Source organism: Pholis gunnellus (genome assembly GCF_910591455.1).
Source record: "Pholis gunnellus genome assembly, chromosome: 12".
NCBI classification, from domain to species: Eukaryota; Metazoa; Chordata; class Actinopteri; order Perciformes; family Pholidae; genus Pholis; species Pholis gunnellus.
In genome coordinates, this window is record NC_136539.1 from 12,856,200 (window position 1) to 12,876,150 (window position 19,951).

General features: G+C 40.4%; 1 protein-coding gene across 1 annotated transcript; it reads left to right on the forward strand.

Moving 5' to 3' along the window:
• Positions 1–10,687: 10,687 nt before the first annotated feature.
• chn1 (chimerin 1) lies at positions 10,688–19,367 on the forward strand (the record flags this gene model as incomplete). Its single annotated transcript, XM_079169736.1, has 7 exons — positions 10,688–10,939; positions 12,320–12,404; positions 15,300–15,473; positions 16,927–17,004; positions 17,729–17,866; positions 18,680–18,785; positions 19,196–19,367. 7 exons carry the CDS (start codon positions 10,688–10,690, stop codon positions 19,365–19,367), a joined length of 1,005 nt encoding a protein of 334 aa, XP_079025862.1.
• Positions 19,368–19,951: the final 584 nt, after the last annotated feature.

Genomic DNA, 19,951 nt, shown 5'->3' on the forward strand with positions numbered 1-19,951 from the left:
TATTTACAGGCAATGTTGCACATTCTGAACTCTAGTCGTGGAAACATACAGCTCTGTAACATGTCAGCCATGACAGATATTGATCGGTCCACACATGGTGATATTTTCACCCTTTTATTACATTTAGGTCTCTGTGCCAACAAACCTAATGCCTTTCTATTGTGTGTTGAATCTAAAATTGCACTTCTCCACTATTCCCTGGTCAGGGAAGCAATATTGGGTGATTTAGGGCGACTTTATCCACAATCTTCCTGAACCAGGCTTTGTAAAGACTTTGACATCGTATGCCACAGAGTACGACCTGACCAGTGCACTCTACAGCAGCAAAATGATTCAAAGAAAATGCTGTATCTTTATTTTGCTTGCATAACATTTTTATTTGTATCTGCTGTATTCCGGTATTCTTTCTTTAAACCATTCATAATCAACTCAGCTCTCAAGCGTTCTGACTGGCTGGTTGGTAAACAATCAGAGTGTGATCAATGCCGGTCCTTTCTGTTCATCATGAGGAGGGGCTTACCCGAACAATCAAAGACAGAAGGCTCCGATAATCAAAATGAAAAATGGTTTCCACATCACTGCCTCCAAGTCAGTGGTTTCCCACCAGGGCGAGGATATGTCAGTTCACAAGATACAAAAGTATAAAAAAAAATGCTTTATTTGTGGTTTGCTGCACAATTGTACAGGGGTTGTATTCTCACACAGAAACATATCGTGTTTTGTCTTCACTTGTAAACTGGGACTGGATACGCAAAGCAAAAGAGGTTCTCTTGATGCACAATGAAAGTTATTTTTGGAAATGATATAACAATGGCAACAGGGTATCCATCTATCCACATGAAAGCGATATTGTACAGATGTTACAGATACGTGTAGACAAGTAAGACCTTAGCTTCTTTATACTGAACTTTGACACTGACCTATCATGAGTTGAGTGCAAGTTGTTTACTCATCCGATGGATACAAAGGATGGTAAATGAGTTTGTACTCTGACGAAGTCAGGCCTCTTGAGAAAAATGCAGACCTCTTAAAACAGACAACCAGCCAGAGGCAAGCAAGGCACCGTGTCGACAGTGAGCGAGTTTGTCCTTGCTTAACGGCGCAGGAAGAGATTGCGTAGAAACTGACAATTTCACATCGCTTTGAAATAAATTCAGAGAATGGTTCAGGGCGGTACTTGGAGCTGAATTACCTCTGCAGCAACTCTCCCTTTCTTCTGTCGTGAGTGTTATGTATTCCCACAGTGCAGGGGACGCGTGAATAATAGTGGCGGTGGTGCTGGAGGGGAGTTCAACTTCAAAACAAAGAGAAACTCTGTTTGAAAATCTTGGCAGATTACATTCATTATCCCGCTGCTGGTATAATGTTGTATTGTGGGTATTATGTAAAGTGAAGGTGTGTTGGTGTGGACCAAAACTTCCAGACAAAATACTTTTACAGCTCAAATGATTATTTTTGTTTTTGTCTGTCTAATAGATTTTTGTGTTTGATATGCTAACAAGCCGGCTGCACGGGGAGAGGATCATTCTCAGACACCGGTTGACCAGATGTCCACCAGTCTCTCTGCTCTGGATAATTTTGAATGATTTGCTATTCATGGATGGCTGATTTGAAAACTGCCTGGAGCCAAATGCCTTGGATTGGACAGATAGAAATACATATATATATATTCATTCGCAACTGCTGGTTTGTTGTTTATTCAACAATCAATGGCAATCACTTAGCCGTTGGCAGCTGCCATGATAGCGCACTACTGCCATGCTGTTTGACTTTGGTACCTCTGTTAACAATATGTTCTTGTAATAAAGGCTTTTGTCTTACTGTCATATATTTGGAGATTGTTTCTATTGGTTATTAAAAAATTACACTCAACCTGATTTACTTAGTTTTACAAGTCACGTACACAGCATCCAGTGCACAGTCAGACTCAGGAAGTCTCTGTATGTCGAAAAGACACATGCTGGTTTGAATGCTATTTGCTTTTCCTGTCAGCACTTATTTGAAACGTGTGAAAACCAGAATAAGATAATAAGATTCACACGCAGAGGCGTCATTTTCCAGCTGATTATAGCGAAGAAAGATGTCTAGTGTGAGCTTGATCTGATGTGTGAATATAACACAATGTAGCTGTCTGCATTTCAGGATGAAGACACGGTCCTGAGTTCAGCAGTAAGGACTCAATAGTACAGTGAAGCGATCACATGTCAGACGTCAAAGGTCGATGCTTGTTCAGTGCTCCTCGGAGTCTGATACCAACAAACCACACTTTCAAGTAACTCTAATGTAAACCCACCCGCGTCATTAATAGATGCTCAGAGCAACTGAGGTATATATGTGAGATATATTTCATCTTGTGAGTTCTAATCACTTGTTAGTGACGTGAGTCCTCAAGTTAACTTCAACCACGCTCTTTTCCCAAACCTAACTGAGTGGTTTTGTTGCCTGAACCTAACTTCCTGTGACAACAGAAGTTTATTTTGAAAAGACACGAACGATTGGAAACCGACTCACTGTCAGTCTCACGTCCTAAGCTGATGCCAGAGGGGTACGTGATGTGAACTCCACCAGAAACACAAAGGCGTGTTTAGTCTCAACCAACGACTCATTCTAAACTAATCTATATTACCAATGTAACAGCAATTCTTGTAATTTTATATACACTTGGTGATGGTCCAAGCGTTGGAACACGGAGGAGTGCATTAGAGCAACACACTCGACATTATTTAGTCCTAATCAGGCAAAAACAACTATTGTATTAAACATATCAAGAAACAAGAAGAATGGATTATGCTGCTGAAGTGGTTTGAGCAGTTGTATGCACACCAACCATCTTCATCATTGGCAGCAATGAATTCAAGTTGACCACAGCCGCTGTTCTCTATGTAGGACAAAACTACCGATTATCAGCAGCCTTTAGGCACACAGGGAATGAGTCATTAGAAGGGGGAGTTATTTTTACTCAACTGTCTGCCTCCTTCCTTACTCTGTCATTCGCCGCACAGGTGTTCGCGCTGCTGTTTCTAATACTGTCAGGCATTGTCATGAGCTGAGCCCAAAATATATTTTTTCGGCTGCAGGCTCCTTTGCCACAGTTTTGGAGGGCTCTGCGCTCTCATAAAATGACGTTATTAGGTCTCGTTGTGCTCTCTGATTGTTGACTTTTATTATTTCCTCCTGGTGCTATTTACAAATGAGAGAGGCATTTTATGAAGCACTCATTTGCAGAATGCAGTATGTTCGCAGTGCAGTGTAGTATAAAAAAACACTAATCAAATTATTCATACATCAGCACCTCTAAAATATCTATTAACACTTCCTCCTCATGGGACCAGTCAACTAATTTCAGCTGTTAGAATAACCAGCAGAGTATTAAAAAAGTCCACCGCCTCAGAAACATTGTTCTCATGGGAAGCTGGCACTCTCAACAGATGCTGCTCTTCTGCAGTAAGTGATACATAATAAGACACAATATGGTCAGCACTCCACAGGTTTGTGTCCTCCTCTGCCAGAGCAGACAGCGAGCAGATTAATGATCAGAAAGTCGAGCCCCGCAGCCAAAATGTGACGCTGGGCCACCTGTCCGCAAACAAAGAAGCTAGAGGAGCAGATCAGTTTTGAACGGAAACATACATTTTTTACATTTCTTTTATGTTCTGGATGCTGTTTGAATCTGTGAACACAAGGGACTGTTCACAGGTCATCAGGCTGTATATGTAGTACAGTACATAGTCATGGTGCAAAACCAAAAGAATGAATGATGCAGCATTGAGACTACACATAAGGTAAAGCATGAAATAAGGTACTAAAAAGTAGTGCAACACGCAGGACAACCACATAAAATGGTGTTGTAGAAGAATATAAAAGTATAAATATAAATGAGAGTATATGACGCCAGGCCAGTCTAGTTCTTCCACAACAAACGCACAAAACTACCCAGCTTTGTGTATATTATCATATTAACACAAGAAAGTTTTGTTCCAATGAAATCTCATTTTATTCAGTGGCATTTCCCATAATTGAAACTTCTACCATAAATAGAATGCTAATGCAAATTAATGATTTCTTGATAGTTTTCTGGAAAGATTTATGTCATTTGGTGCTGTAATTGCAGAGCCTAGAGAATACAAAATGTGGTTGTGTTGTGTAAATCGAGTAAGTAATCATTCATCTTTTGATTATTATTGGAATCTTAATTCTTCGTGTTGAAGTTGTATGCTCACCTTTTGGCTACACTAGCTTTGCAAAAGAATGTAATTATAGTTGTCGCTGTCACAATCTCTTTTTCAGCTGAATACATACAAAGCACCAAACGACAAGAATATTTCTGGGAAACTTGTAAAAAAATGATTAGTAAATAATTTGGAATCACCGTCACCAAGACAAGAGAACACAAAATGAACATGTCAAATACTTTTGATCATATAGTGTATGTGAATCTATACTTTTGTTCTATAAATCATGTTTAAATCGTTCTGGTGGCAGAATATCTTCTGAGTGGTCTGCTGCCGTCATGTGTTCATTCAAGCATAATGCATTTTGTAACTAACAGGATATGAATGCAAGACGTGATGTAATGAAATGCTAATCTAGATTTTTAAATCCAGTCGCTGCTGCACACCTAGCTGTTAATCTGGATGTTTAATCATATGTGTAAATATTCCTTTGTCTTGATTCCTACACGATGAGAACATAGACCACTGACCTGGTGTCTGTTATTGATGAGACTAAAACTGATTGTGTGAGATTGTGAAGTCTCGCTGTCCTTCAGGAAGCCCCAGGAACCTCTGGCCTTATTCTCCTCAGGGATGTGGAGGAGTAAGGTGCAGTTACATAACTGATATAGCTGCTCTATCCATCCATGATTATCCATGGCCAGTGTGTGCACTCAGATATTCCACCCTGGATGCTCACACAGGGAGCTTCTCAATCATTTATAAACCATTAATACATTCAAAGGGCTTATTTGCAGATATCTTGATGTTTTTCTGTCTGACACCCTAAAGTTTTTACAGTTCAACATTTATAAAAAATACTTATTAACTCTTGGAAAGATACAGAATACCCCAAAATGTTAAACTATTCCTTTTGAGAATATATGTGTAAAGCTGTGCCGTTTAAAAAGTAAATGAACCCTTTACAGATCAGGCATTCCTTTGCTATTCTGTTAAAACACCCAAAGACTGTCCAAATATTTCAGGCATTAACACAATCATCCTATCCTGTTATCATCACCCTGTTGCCAAAATAGAGGAGGCACAAGGAGCCATTCATCATGCTCTAAAGCACTGTTGTTGGGGAAAACTGCTCACTGCAGAAGCACACAGAGATATAAGACCATTCAAGCCTCTTAATTATTCTCCACAGCCATTTGTCATTCCATATAATACAGTCGTTCTTTATAAAAGTAGGTGATTCCCAAAGTAGTTGGCTTTGTGGCAACTAAATTGATTCCAAGACAGGATTAATGACAGCATTTGCACATGGCTGCCTGTATTCACTTTTTGTTATGGGACCTTTTCTTCATCAGGAGCAAAGCCAGACATTCCTGACTCAGACAAACGTAGAGGAGATTTTCTTTCTTATTTACAGCAGCTATATGCTCTATTTTTTTGAGCAAGTTGATAATATAATGACACAAATCTGTACATCATTTGGGAAAAAACATGAAAAGTTGCCAAGGAAAAATAAATCATCCTCTAAAGACTAGATTTTATTTAGTATCTCATTGTTCTCTAACTGTATTTGTCATTCTGAAATCACAACACAACTAATGTTGAGGATTCCACTCCTGCCACCAGAAAAGAGGCCACATTTGTCTGATGTTGCTATTTTTAAGTTGCATAACATACAGAGAGGTAGAGGAATTTGACAGAAACAGCATCACTAGTCTTGAAACCTATTTTTGTTACACGATTTCATCTATTTCCCATTAATAGAACTTTTGCAGGATTAAATGCCGGTCAAAGAGACTGAGGGGGACTAACACAAAGTTGAAGGTATTTTCAAAACCTAAAAGACTTTATTTTGTTGTATTACTACCTAAGTATGAACAGAAACTACAACTTTTAAAGGATTTGCTGCTCATTGTGAGTGTAAATATTCCTCTATTTAAATAGGCCGGTGGCACAGATCTAGCCATTGCAATATAAATCATGTAGGTGTTTGCTTAGAAATCACACATTCAAGATTGTAAATCCACAGTTTGAAACGCAGCTGTGACTATAACCTCACACTCTATTGTTACTATTGCAAAGAGTGTGTCGTACGTATGCTCTGACCTTGCTGTGTGAATAGCGAAGCGTGATAGCAGCCTCCCATACATCACTGTCAAAACGCAGACTGTTCCAGCCACATCCAGGTAATCTATTTATCCTGGTAATTTGTTTCACGTTTCTAGCAAGCTCAGCAAAAAAAAAAAAAAAGCAAAGATTTGAGCTGCATCTTATGCATATGTGGTATTTCCCGGTGTTGGTGGTCGAAAAATACATCGCCTTTCTTTGCCAGCGATTCACGTTGTCGTCTTACCTTTAGGTCCAATGATGGATGATTGTAGAATGAATGTGCTGTTATTTGTTTCACTATAAATGGCAACAAAATGTTAAAGTATAGACACTCCTGTCACAGTGTGAAGACCTACAATGCATGACAAGATTCAAATTGCTTTGTTCAATAGCTTGCACCGAAAGCTTTCAGTGTGAAGGCACCGTCATTCTGACACCAGTCCTCTGTGTTTTTGAACTCTGTTATAACATCTTGGCTCTCACTCTCGCCATCATGCTGTAGTTTGCTGTCATATAACATTATGTAGCTTTACTCAAGGATGAGGTTGGTGGATCAGCCGCCTTTTACATTAATTTCAAGCCTTTCAGCGTTGGATATGACTAGAACGGCATCTCTTTATTTGGTCATTTATTAAGATGAAGACAACTGTTATGTATCTCAAATGAAGAGTGTTACGTGAGAGATAGAAATCATAGCCCTGAGAGTTCACAGATCATGAGAGCGAATATTGCTGTCCTCTTAATGGGTCTTTATGCCGATGCTGGGTCAGCAGTGCATTACAAGAACCTTTCCTTATGTAACAACCTTCCTAACCCACATAAGTAGTCATACCAACAGCTTAAGGGCTTACACGAGAGGGGGAGAGAGTGACGAAATAATGTTTTAACAAAGAACATTTTGAGATCAAAATCAAGTTGTTTAAATCCTAGATCCTTTAACCACTCATTATGTTACAGGATGACAGAGTGCTTATTATTATTATTCGCAGAACGAAACTGGAAAAAGGATAAACTCAGTGACTCCCTTGCCTCTCGAAAAAATGTAATGTTGATCTGTCAGTACACAATTGATGATTTTTTTCCAATCACTAAAACGGGTCACAATCCCAGAGTTCTCTTTTGAATCATAAACTCTGTAATCTGCCCCCGTCTAGCCGGCCAGTTGATTCGACCCCAGAGAGATGTGAGGATTTTCATTACTTTTATAGTAAAATAGAATTTCCGCAGCAGTTTGATGCTGAACTTGTGGAGCCTAATGCTGACTCCTGCCCACCTTCAACACGAACCCACTTTACAAAATCTCTCTGTCAACCTTGGAACGCACTGTTGCACTGTTGCACTGTCTGCATTCCCACTTGGTTTTTAAAAGCTGTATTTCAGACGGTTGGTCCAGACATTTTAGCCACTTTAGCCATTAGGTTGCTGTCTGTCAACCGGTAAGTCAACTCTAATTTTAAACATGCTACTGTTTACCCACTTTAAAGAAGCCCCCCTTAGATCCCTCAGTTTTAATTTTAGACACATCTCCAAGCAGTCATTTTTATCAAAGATTTCAGAAAAGACAACTCAATTGATTTCTTTTATGAACAGCAATGAAATATTTGAGAAATGTCAGTCTGGCTTTCCCTCTCTACACAGCAATGAGATTGCTCTGGTCAAGGTCACAAATGACCTTCCGCTGTATTGCACTTTAATTCTTCTTGACCTCAGCTCAGCCTTTGACATAGTGGACCACCAAGTCTGAATCAGCCATCTGAAGAACTATGTGAACATCAGTGACGTAGCGCTGGATTGGTTGATGTCTTATCTGTGGAACAGGTCTTTTTCTCTAGTGCTTGGAGATGCCACCTCTTCTTGTGCTGCTCTCTTCAGTGGGGTCCCCCAGGGGTCAATATTGGGTCCCCTACTGTTTACCTATGTTACTTCTGGGACACATCTTGTCTGGGACGTATTAACAGTACTAAAATCCCAACTAGTGACCGGGCATTTGCTGTCCGGGCCCTTCAGCTGTGGAACTCCATTTCTGGAGATCTAAGGCAGGCTCATTCAGTATCCTCTTTTAAATCTCTTCTGAAGACTCACTTTTACTGTACGGCTTATTCCTACGTGTAACAGATTTTATTTATTGCAAATCTTGCTCCATCTAGTTTGATCTCTTTGTTTCTGGATCTTATTTGCTTTTATGTTTTTATTGCGAAGTACTTTGTAACTTTGTTTTGAAAGGTGCCATATAAATAAAGTTATTATTATTAGTAGTAGTAGTACTAGTATAAATCAATGTGGCTGGATCGAAACATTCAGAGAAACTCACTTTTGCTGGCTGGACCCGGATGGACATCGCAGAGATACAAAAGATACGATACTGTATACATCCATCCTCAAGAGTCCCATCTCTGGACATGTTTGGGAAACAAGCAAATCAATCAGAGTCAATTAGAGCTGCGTTCAAAGTAAACCACATCCTGGGACTCAGACTCTAGTTCTGCACTTAACAGCAGGCAATGCAATTATGCTGCAAAACCCTCTAAAGTGCTCAGGGTCTGAGAGGATGAACGGGTGCATATAAAAGACTCTTACTGTCTTTTATCTATACCACTCGCCAGGTACCCTCCTGAGCAGAGCCTTTTGCCTGAGCATGAGAGAGTAGAGCTGCACTGGAAGCCCTCTGTTTCATGTGTTTCATGTTGTGATCTGAACTCCTTCATATACCACAGTTTGGGACGCCATTTCACATAAGTACGCTGATCTTCAAAGGCTCCTTTTCTGCTCCCCTCCTTTGTTCATGCTCTCATTTTGATACCTCTCTGCTGAGGTGGCACGGGGGTCCGTATTGATTTCCGTAGGAGAGTCTGTACAGTCACTTCCTGCTGCTGCCCTCTGTTAAAAGGTGAGAACGCTGCACTTTAACGGCTGAGTCTGAATTAGACTCTAAGCCGTGGGAGCATAATCACATTTGACTTGCAGTGTGAATCACAGAGGCAGGTTGCGGATCCTTTCTCCCACATTGCTGTCTTGATGCTATATTTGATACCTCATTTGCATGCACACAACACAACGCTCGCATCAGTGTAAACCTCAAGGAAACAAACATTCAGACAAAGACTGCAAAGAAAAAGAGAAAAGGCTCCCAGCTTCCAGACATATGTTGTTAAATTCTTTATTGTATATTTTATCTTTATGTAAGAAGATGCAGTATGCTGCTGGTAACAATGAACATTGATTCGATTCATCATGCAAATGATTAAACTGGATAAGATTTCATACAATTTAAAATGTCTTTCTCAATTCCTTTAAGGTGATTTTTGTATTGTTTATGTGTAAGACAAGGCAAGTTTATTGATAGAGCATATAAGGCAATTCAATATCCTTCACATGATGCACAAAAGACATATGAAATACAACATTTAAAGACATGACATTTCAAATCTGTTTCATCATGTGTGGAGGATTAAAAACTAAGCTCAAACTGATTTTGTTTCAGGAGTTGCTGTATATTTCTGTTTATTCTTCATCATTTTGATTTATCATTGATATATTTGGATTTTCTTTTAATTTGTAGATCAACACTTTGTATCAAAGCGTGCATTCAAATCAATTATTGCTTGCGTGCTTGGTGCTTTTGTGTTTGTGCCCGTCGTGGTCCCAGCCATGATCGGTTTCTGTGGCAACATGATTTTGAAAATAGCTCCTCTCTAACGGCCCACTGCTGTCGCAAGTTCTGCAGGCAGCATCCCGCTCTTGATGCATGACTCATTCATTGCTCATTATCGTCCCACCCTCATTTCATCCTACCCAAGGTCCCCCTGCTTGGATATCTGATGGAGACGGTTGTGTGGGGGCGGGGAAGTGCCTACTATAGAGCCGGTGTGTCCACGCTGTGATTGGCTGGTGGGATCCATTTAATCTGCTGTGACTACTACAGGGTCCGCCCCCGTTCTCCTCCCCCTCGCTCTCCCGCCCTGACGGCATCCATACACAATAGTGTGCTGTCTCTGTTCCAGGGAGAATATCAGCTCTGCACAGGGAGGAGAGGATTAGCACTACCACTCAGCTCATCTGCATACACGTTCCCAGAGAACCACATGAGCACCCAAGGCTGCACCTCTTTTGTATAAAACCTGGCACTCCTATCACAGCGGCTCCACTTCATACTGTCATTGCTGTGAGAGGATTTAATAAGGACCACAGTTTTTTTCCCTTTTGGATTCTTTAAAAGACACTTCAGGATCTTTTTTACCATTTAAATTTGCAATTTGTTGCCTGTGATGCCTCTATATAATTGGGACAATGCAAGCAATATCATTTGATATAGTCTTGCTCTGAGCATCACACAGTTTTCCCCTCCTTTTTGGGACTTTTCTACTGAGGCTGTTCCTTCCTCTGGTTTGGGAGACTGTAGCACCAGAATGCCATCTAGAGAGTCCTATGAGGTTCACAAGGAAGAGAAGTCCATGGTGCAGAAGGCCAAGCGAGAGGCCAATCAAGAGGAAATTCTGGCGGCAGCTCTGGGGATGAGGATGGGGCCACAGAAACCTCCAGCCACTTTCTGGCAGCCACTTAAACTATTTGCCTATTCACAGCTAACCTCACTGGTTCGCAGAGCCACGCTGAAGGAGAGCGAGCGGACACCCAAATCTGAGAAAGTCCACAACTTCAAGGTGAGACTTAAATAATTCTTATCAGAAGTTGCCTCTCCAAAACGTTGCTTTAATTTCATCATACGTGGCCAGAGGGCTACTTGTGAGAGATGGGAGGAGGAAGAGGGGGGAGAGGGGGGAAAGATGGGATGAAAAACAGAGCTGTTTTGGTCTGTCCAATGAGCCTTTATCAAAAGGAAAATCTGTTGGGTGGTCTGTGGACCACTGCTGTTAGTTTGAGCTCCAGATGGAGAGATTAGGCCGATGGAGAGGGCAAACAGTGGAGGAGTGTCTCCCTATTTGGCTCAGGCTCACTCTCCTAGTTTGGCTGGTTAATGGGATGGGAGCAGCAGGTGAAATATTACCTTCAAAGCATTCAAACTGCTGATGCTTACCGATATATTTCTGCTGCTTTGTTCGTTAGAATTAATGAATGTTGCATTTCAACATTTTAACAGTGTATAGTTCCTGTGATCAAAGCTCCCACAACTAAAGGATGATGTACAATGTGAGTGAATTTATAATGAGGTGAGTATCAACAACATCTGTGTGCTCTGAATTTTAAACTCTCTAAATTAGGCTCCCTGGCAGTTAAGCGTCACTTTAATCAAAGAAACTACAGTTTTAATCCGACATTTTCATAACCTTCTGCCTCTAAAATGAATTACTCTAAATAAATACATGCACCGCCTGCATGTAGATGTTTTTCTTGCCAGTAAACCTGAAAAGGAAGACGTGATGCAGTACGTATCACAAACCAAACAAAGAACAATCATATGATCATATAAACAGCACAAATTGACTATAGAGACATGTGAAATTGTAATGCCAAGATTCTTTAAATAGTGAAAAGAAATGTCACATGATTGGGATAACCATCAGTTATAATATTCTTTAACACAATGATCAAACTGCACCGTGTTATGCCCGTCAGAAACTATCAGTTCTTTATCAAAGCGGTTTGTTTGTCTGCTGTATCTGCTGTTGACTTAATAGGAAAACAGGGAGAGCTGTGGCTTGCTCGGGCTCCCAGAGGCCTCCCTGATTGGATGGGCTGTTGCAGCCTGGTGGATTTTTGGGACTTCCTTTCCTTCACCAGCAAGGTGGCATCCCACTGTTTCCATAGCAGGTTTCCCTGACATCTTGCACCTTCAGTCTGATTAAAAGTCAAATCCTACTGTGCCATGATGGCAAAAAGCCTGAGTATTGTCAGTTTGAGGGTCTGTTTGAACAACAAACCTCCTCCTCCTCCTCTGTCTCATTTAAAGTGGCAGCACCTACAGGTCTCCTGACTAAAGAAGGAGATGTGGTATATCTATGGAGCAAACGGCTAAAACTCCCCACTGTTTTCTCACTGCACTTCATTAATAATGTCTGTCACTGTCCTCCTCTCTGTTGTAGGTCCATACCTTCCGAGGGCCTCACTGGTGTGAACACTGTGCCAGCTTCATGTGGGGACTGATGGCTCAGGGGGTCAAATGTGCAGGTACATCTTGTTCTCAGGCTTATATAAACTGCCTTCATGGCACATATACAAAGGGGGCATTGCTGTATATGGGTTACTTGGTTATTAGTGCAACTGGAGCTGGATTATTGAGTTTTAATCGAAAATCCCAACAGTGGTTTTTATGGATTAGTTGTATAATAGAGTGAAATGAGAGCTTCATATGATGTAACATGTACTTTACACTATGTTAAAACCTTATTTTGACCTACTTTTTCCCCCACTGCTTTGTGGATGGATTATCTATACAAACCATAAGAAGAATCAGTTTTAGCACCATCAGCCATCACTGACATCTTATTTTAAAATAATCTAAAAGTAGCTCTTTAGTCTTTTTGGAAATAATAACTACGTGTTTTAGATCAGGACTTGGGTTGTCCTCCTTGTCATTATTACAATAACAAAGGCAATCTGTGTTTCCACTTCCATGACTTAAACATTTGCTGCATCATAACCTAATAAACACACAACAGTAGGCTCGCTACAGCAGCAGACAAAAATAATGCGATTAAAGGTGAAGTATTTGTATTTTTCAAAATGCATTTCGTCATTATATGCTCCACAGTGGATGCATATTTTGAAAAATATTCACCTTCAATCTGTAATAATGTTCAGTCCTTAATGAATATTATTTTACTTTGTGTATGTAACCGTCACACGTTGTTATTGTGAGGTAAATGCTTCTGTTGAATTTGCCCGTTTCACATCCCAGAATAGTGCTATAATATAGTCTGATGTGTGTCTTTGATGTTTTATTGATGAAACAAAGTATGTCACACAAATCTGTGGGAGCTCTGGCGTTAATTATTAATGTCCTGATTTTGAACACTGGCAATAATAATAAAAAGGCGGATGTGTTTGGAGCTAATCTTTACAAACTCTTATGTTGCCATTTCTTCAGTCTCGACCACAGCTACCAGTATCTAGGGCAGCGAAGTCTCACATGATGCTCACATTTGCATACCAAAAAAAAAATGTTCTCCCACCCCCTTTTCTTTTTGTGTGTGTGAACTGTTTTTGGCCGTGTGCCACGAAGCCAGCCTCTGCTTGTGCTTGTTGTGCCACATTTCCTCATCAGAGTACGCCCCCCCAGCCTCATCCCATCATGCCCATGAAGGAAAACAAAGCTGGCATGTCTCTTTAATGAGGAGCAGAGCTCGGAGCGTGGGGAAGGACCTCTGTTTCCACACACATTAAAATTCAGCGGCTTCAACCAAAGAGCTAGGTCAAGCAGCTCAACCTCTATTTAACTTGGTAAAAAAAAAGGAAAAGAAACAGACCATCCAACAAATACAGTGGTACATTTTGTTTTCAGTTCCAGTCAGAGAAGGACCGGTTTTAACCGGTAACTCTGCTAGTCGACATGGTGATAGTGTGCTGATTAGAAATTAGCAACCAGCCACCACTAAACCTTTTCTCAGAGCCCTTTAGCCAAAACGGAGCTGCAGTCTCCTCTCCATAGCAACAGAGACGGAGCTGACGGTGCAGTAATGCAGCATCCCCTGTCGCTTTGGCTCCCAGCGTCCCTTGGGCCCCTTTCTCACCCTCACCCGGCCCACCTGGGACCCGGGGCCGTCAGTGGGCTCACATGGCCAACAGGAGCCCAGCAGACTCTGATGACAGGCCGTCCTCTATTACACTGCCTGTCTCATATCCTTAAGAGAATCATCTCTTAAAGTAATTACATTTCTGCATCAATGCATATAAATGCAGGCTTTTCTCCAGGGATCCATATTAATCTCAATATTGTCTGTGGTCCTCCAGAAGCATAGATTATTTGCTCTCAGATGTATTTTTGATCAAAGATTTTAAAAAGTAGCGATTCTTCTGAGGGATTAAAATGCATTTTTTTAATTTTTTTGGAATCAAGAAGCAGACATCATTTGTCGAAAAACCCTATCAGTACTTGGAAACGACTCAAAAGATCTAAGAGCATGAAGAGCTGCCCTATTTCAGTCTGGGAAACTAGGTCTAGTGTAGCCCGCAGCGCCTCAATTGCTGCTTCCACAGCCATTGTGTGTGAGCTTGGATTTGGAAAAGAATAGAGCACGCAGCAGTAGCGCCCTCCTCCAGGCCACAGCGTTTTCAGTGTTCCTCTAATTCCCTCCATGCGTCTCTGTTACAAAGCAGAGTTTGCAGTCTCTCTCTGCATCTGCTCTCCACGGGCTCCTCTGTTCCCGACAAGGTGAATCCTGCCCTGAAACAGCTGTGCCTCAGGCCTCATCCGCTGTGACTGAAGACAAAACGCAATGTGGGATACTTAAACTGACATCATGACTAATATGCCATTTAAGCACCCAGTGTGGTGTATCCGGCGCCTGGAAATATCATATCGAAGGGAAAAAAACTAGAAGAGAATCTCCCCACTTTTGATGATTATCTAATGCATTTTGCCTGATGTTTGAATGACTAGTGAATGCTTTCATACAAATTGAAATTAGATACACACAAACATTTCATAGATTAATGTACTGTCTTGTGGTTAATCATTGTTTTATTTGACTGCTCTTAATACACAAATGGCCCTCTGGAGGTGACTTTGGATCTGTCCGGCTTCTCAAGGTGACTTCCATGCCGTGTGTGGGGGAGAGAGAGGAGCTCTCCAGTGGTCATGTGACATTTAAGGGGCAAACATTGATCAAGGGAATTAACTCTCCTCTGCAAGCCAAAACACACGAAACCAGCCGACCAAATCCAAATGAACCTGATGTTGAATGTGAATTTGTATTTTAGTCCTCCGTTTAGAGATAAAATGGCTGACCTACGAGAAATAATTTATTTGACTTTGCATTGGCGTTGACAAATGTTTAAATTGAATAACTCTTTTCAAGCTACAGACATTCATGAACTATACCTGCTGTATGTCTCTTTCTGTAGATTGTGGTTTAAACGTCCACAAACAATGTTCATCTCTGGTGCCCAACGACTGCAAACCAGACCTGAGACACATCCGTAAAGTCTACAGCTGTGACCTCACGACCCTGGTGAAAGCTTATAATACAGCGCGACCCATGGTGGTGGACATGTGCATACGAGAGATCGAGTCTAGAGGTCAGTTTAAGACGTCCTTGTGTGTGTGTGTGTGTGTGTGTGTGTGTGTGTGTGTGTGTGTGTGTGTGTTTCATATGTATACCTCAATATAACACCATTTTTCCCCAAGATGTAAATATGCAGTTTATTTTATATACGAATTGAATACATTTTAAGCCCTAACAGCTGTAAAACTAGATTTACTGACAATAATTGAGTGGAGGTTTTCTATTGAAGGATTACAGCTGACATGCTGCAAACAAACAAAGAAAGGCGGTAATAATTGAAGTCTCCACCGCATACTTAATGTTGACATTTAATTTATAACATTGAGATATTTATGTCTATATCCATCAGAAAACATCTTGTGATTTCTCTGAAATTTTTTTCTGTGTTCAGAAATTCACATAAAACAATGAAATGTTGAGCATTTAACCAATTCAAAACTTAAATTTCAGAAAATGTATTTTTTGACACGACTTTAAGAGTTTAGATCCAAACATAACCAACTGAAGGACTTTGATATTGGACACTTACATTTTCTATCTGTGAAACCAAAAAATGTAAACATCAATTAATATACAGTTATGGAAAATACATAAATTACCTTCTCGAAATGTCTACATTCAGATGGATAGTTTTCAAAGTATACTGTTGGTGTTTCAAAGCCATGAAGTAAGTTTTCAAATTTCAATAGTGATTCAACTTCATAAAAAGGTATTCTATTTCTCATAAGATCCAAATCTGTGTCGCCTTTCTTTGCTTCCATGAAGACATTTACTACTTATTCGAGGACAACTAATCAAGCTCATGTCCGGTCAGGTCAAGAAACTCTGAAGTTGATCTGAATGTGTTTTTAGAAAATGCAATAACTAATAAATACAATTAAATTACTTTTAACGATCCCTTTAAAATGCCATTTGAAATTAAGTTTATGGATCCTGTTTACTGTATTTATGGTGCTTATAGCTTTCCTCTCATTTTAAATAAGCGATCTACAATACTATTGTTTGAGGTGCTTAAAATCTGCCCACATTACGAACTGAGGTAATGTTTTTTGGGCGGGGGGAATGACTGAGAGGAGTGATGAGTGTTCTGGTATTAATTGTGAACGTGTAATGAGGAATACATTACTCTGTTTCCTGCTGCCTTATTTGATTGCATTTCAGTTAAATCATTCAACTATGGAGGAAACTCATTGCTCCCTCATTGTCTGCCCGCTAATATATGTCTGTAGCTAAGTTTGATTTATGTCTTTATTATTTTGCCCAGTGATGCAGAAAACTATTGGCATGCGCCCATGTTGTTCTATTGTGTGACATTGTGGACATTTTATCCTTCATTTCTTATGCATATTTAAGGGTGTTTAATGGCATTTCTTAAATTACCCAAGGCGATATATATGCTGGTGAATCTTTCTACATTGCTCATGACAGCCCTGACGATTTAATTGTTAATATGTTTGTTTCTCAAGGACTGACGTCTGAAGGCCTTTACAGAATATCTGGATTCAGTGATTTGTTGGAAGAAGTCAAGATGGCGTTTGACAAAGGTATGTGTTCCTTTATTGATTTCTGTCAGCCTATACCGTGACGGTTGACATAGCGTGCTTTCATATGTTTACATAGGACACACAGAACACTTCGGATTAATGAGAAAGTGACACATGAGTGGAGGATTACTGTCCATCTGGGAGTGCAGATCCTATCCTGACATGTCCCTCTCACGCAGGCTTTCACAGTATGGACAGACAGGGGGACCTCAGGGGATACAAAGCATGGATGTACTCTCACTGCCTCAAACATAGCTGTGAAAAAACACACAAAAAAAAAACTTCCGCTGTGTTGGGATTCAGTAGTAGACTTAGTGAGAATGAGCCTGTCTTTGTCCAGTGCAGTGTGAATTTTAACTGTAAGAAAAACCCTGCAGCAGTGGGCTAAACTCTTCACCAGATCCGCATGTGGGAGATCATCCATGACAGAGTGTCACTCCAACTCATAGCCCTGTGATGTTCAGTCTGCCAGCACAAGTAGGCCATGGCCCGCTCTGGAAAGCATGCATAACTGAAGGAAAGTCAGAATAAAACAGGCCAGGCGGATGATAGCAGCTACATACAAAGCGAGAGAAGATTTTCTTTTTTTTCTTTCCACCCACAGTAACACAATCTCTTTACTCTTCAATTCACACGATGATGTGAAAGTGTTGATGTCAACCATTTTTACAGTGTGAAAACTCACTTCTTCTCGTCTCCCTTATTCCATCACACGTCCTCACAGATGGCGAGCAGACAGACATCTCAGTGAATGCCTATGAAGACATCAATATCATCACGGGTGCACTGAAACTTTACCTCAGGGATTTGCCTGTTCCCATCATCTCATACGATGCTTACCCCAGGTTCATCGAGGCTGCAAGTAAGTCACAACGAGACAAATTAGTCAGAAACACACCTGTTTTACTGTGTTAGATGTTGCTGCAGTTAAAGGTGGCAAACAGTCACTGTTAAGCTTCATGTTGTTGGCTTCAGGTGGTCACACAGCGAGTCACATTACAGACAATAGCTGCAACAGTATTTTATCTTTAAAATCTTTATTTGCAGAAAATGACAGATGACAGACACATGTCAGCTGTAGTATATTGGCTTAATTATGTAAACATCTGTATGTGAGGGAATCTAATTAAATGACTTCCAGTAAATACTAATGTTTGATTTCTGTCGAGACTGATTTCATGAATATGTTTATAAAGCATACATTCTGTAGTTTGCAGGGTTCTTGTGTTAGACTGCACTTAATATGATGTCCTTTTGACTGTGTGCGTTGTGTGTGTCTGCTGCCAGCACAACAACAGTCCTTTGCTTTAATTTAAAACTTTGCTTACACAGATTTTATGGTTATTATTGAGAAAAGGGTAATTTTCCTCAGTTGCATTTGGAACAGAATTGTTCAAATGCAGCTTTATACAGCTCACTTAGAATAAGTTGAAAACGTTAAAAGCTGAACAAGTATTCAACTCCAATTGTGCTCCTAATTTGCAAAACACAACAGTCAAGGACACATTCACAATGTTAATCTGCATGAGCCATCTCAAGCAGCCTCAGACTTCCTCTCAGAGACTAATGGCTTTTATTTCCCCACAGGTAATAACTACATTGATTTCTGCTTGTGTCCTCTGAGGTCAGAGAGTGTAGCCTCTCTAACTGAACGCTCCTCTCTGTTTCTGTTCAGAGCTCACAGACCCAGAGAAGAAGCTGGATGCTTTCCGTGAGGCTCTTGCTTTGCTGCCGCCATCACACAGCGAAACTTTAAAGTACCTCATGGCGCACTTAAAAAGGTGAGCAATGCAGTCGAACACTGCAAGAGCTAAGGGACCGTGTGAAAATAAACAAGAGCAAAAGGTTTTAGAAGAGGGGGATGATTATTGTTTTGTTTTTGATGAAGGGAGAGAAATATATATTATATTTTATGGTTTAAATTCTTTGCACACTTTTAATTACGGGTGGCTAAATACCAATATCAAAAGTGTTACATTATTTTGAGATTTTGTGGGGAGAGTGTTTCAAAAAGGTGACGGTCTAATATTAGAAACACTGGCAGGGCCTTGCTCAAAAATAAAATGAAAACATGATGTCCAGTCCTCACCACAAAACTATTTTTCATACAGTCCCTTAACTGTTTATTTCCAGAATATGTCATTTTTTCTAACTTTTTAGTAATTCTTCTTCTTTTCATACACTTTCGCAGGGTGACACAGAATGAGAAATTCAACCTGATGAACGCAGAGAACCTCGCCATCATTTTCGGACCCACCCTCATGCGATCACCAGACCTGGAGGCCATAACAGCACTCAACGACATCCGCTACCAGAGACAGGTGGTGGAGGTGCTCATTAAAAATGAAGATGCGCTCTTCTAAACACAGATCAGGACTTTTATAGAACGGCTATCTAATCAATCTTTTGTGTAAAGACTTGAATGACTGTTTGTATTACATTGATTGATACATTTTTTTAAATGCCCTTTGTATGGACTAGTGCTGCCCTAACATCTCTCCTTTCCTGTATCGGGTGTGGACGATGAACTTTACACTTTTAAGTACTTTATGTCTCCCCATTTTTGTCGGGGGATTTTCAGAAGCTGACAGGCCAGCATGCATGGTGCAAGGTCTTTGTTGCTTTGTAGTCGTAACCCAGCATGTGTTAAGATCGTGTAGCGCTGAGATTTCGCTTTTGTCTGTTTTGTAGTAGATATAGTCCACATTCCCAGCTGCCTGCTGTGCATTTTCTTTTCTGTCACACTTGTATAGCTGGGTGTAAAAATATGCTACTGATATTTCTGGGGTAATTTCTATGATGCTGTATTTTTTGGATCTCCTCAACTGTTTTTATGTGACCTGAATACCTGTAGTTGAATGCGCCTTCCCTGTTAACGCGTACACACTGGTGCATTTGCCTGACCGTAACATTTTATTGTGTTTAAATTTTTTATTGTAATGTTTTT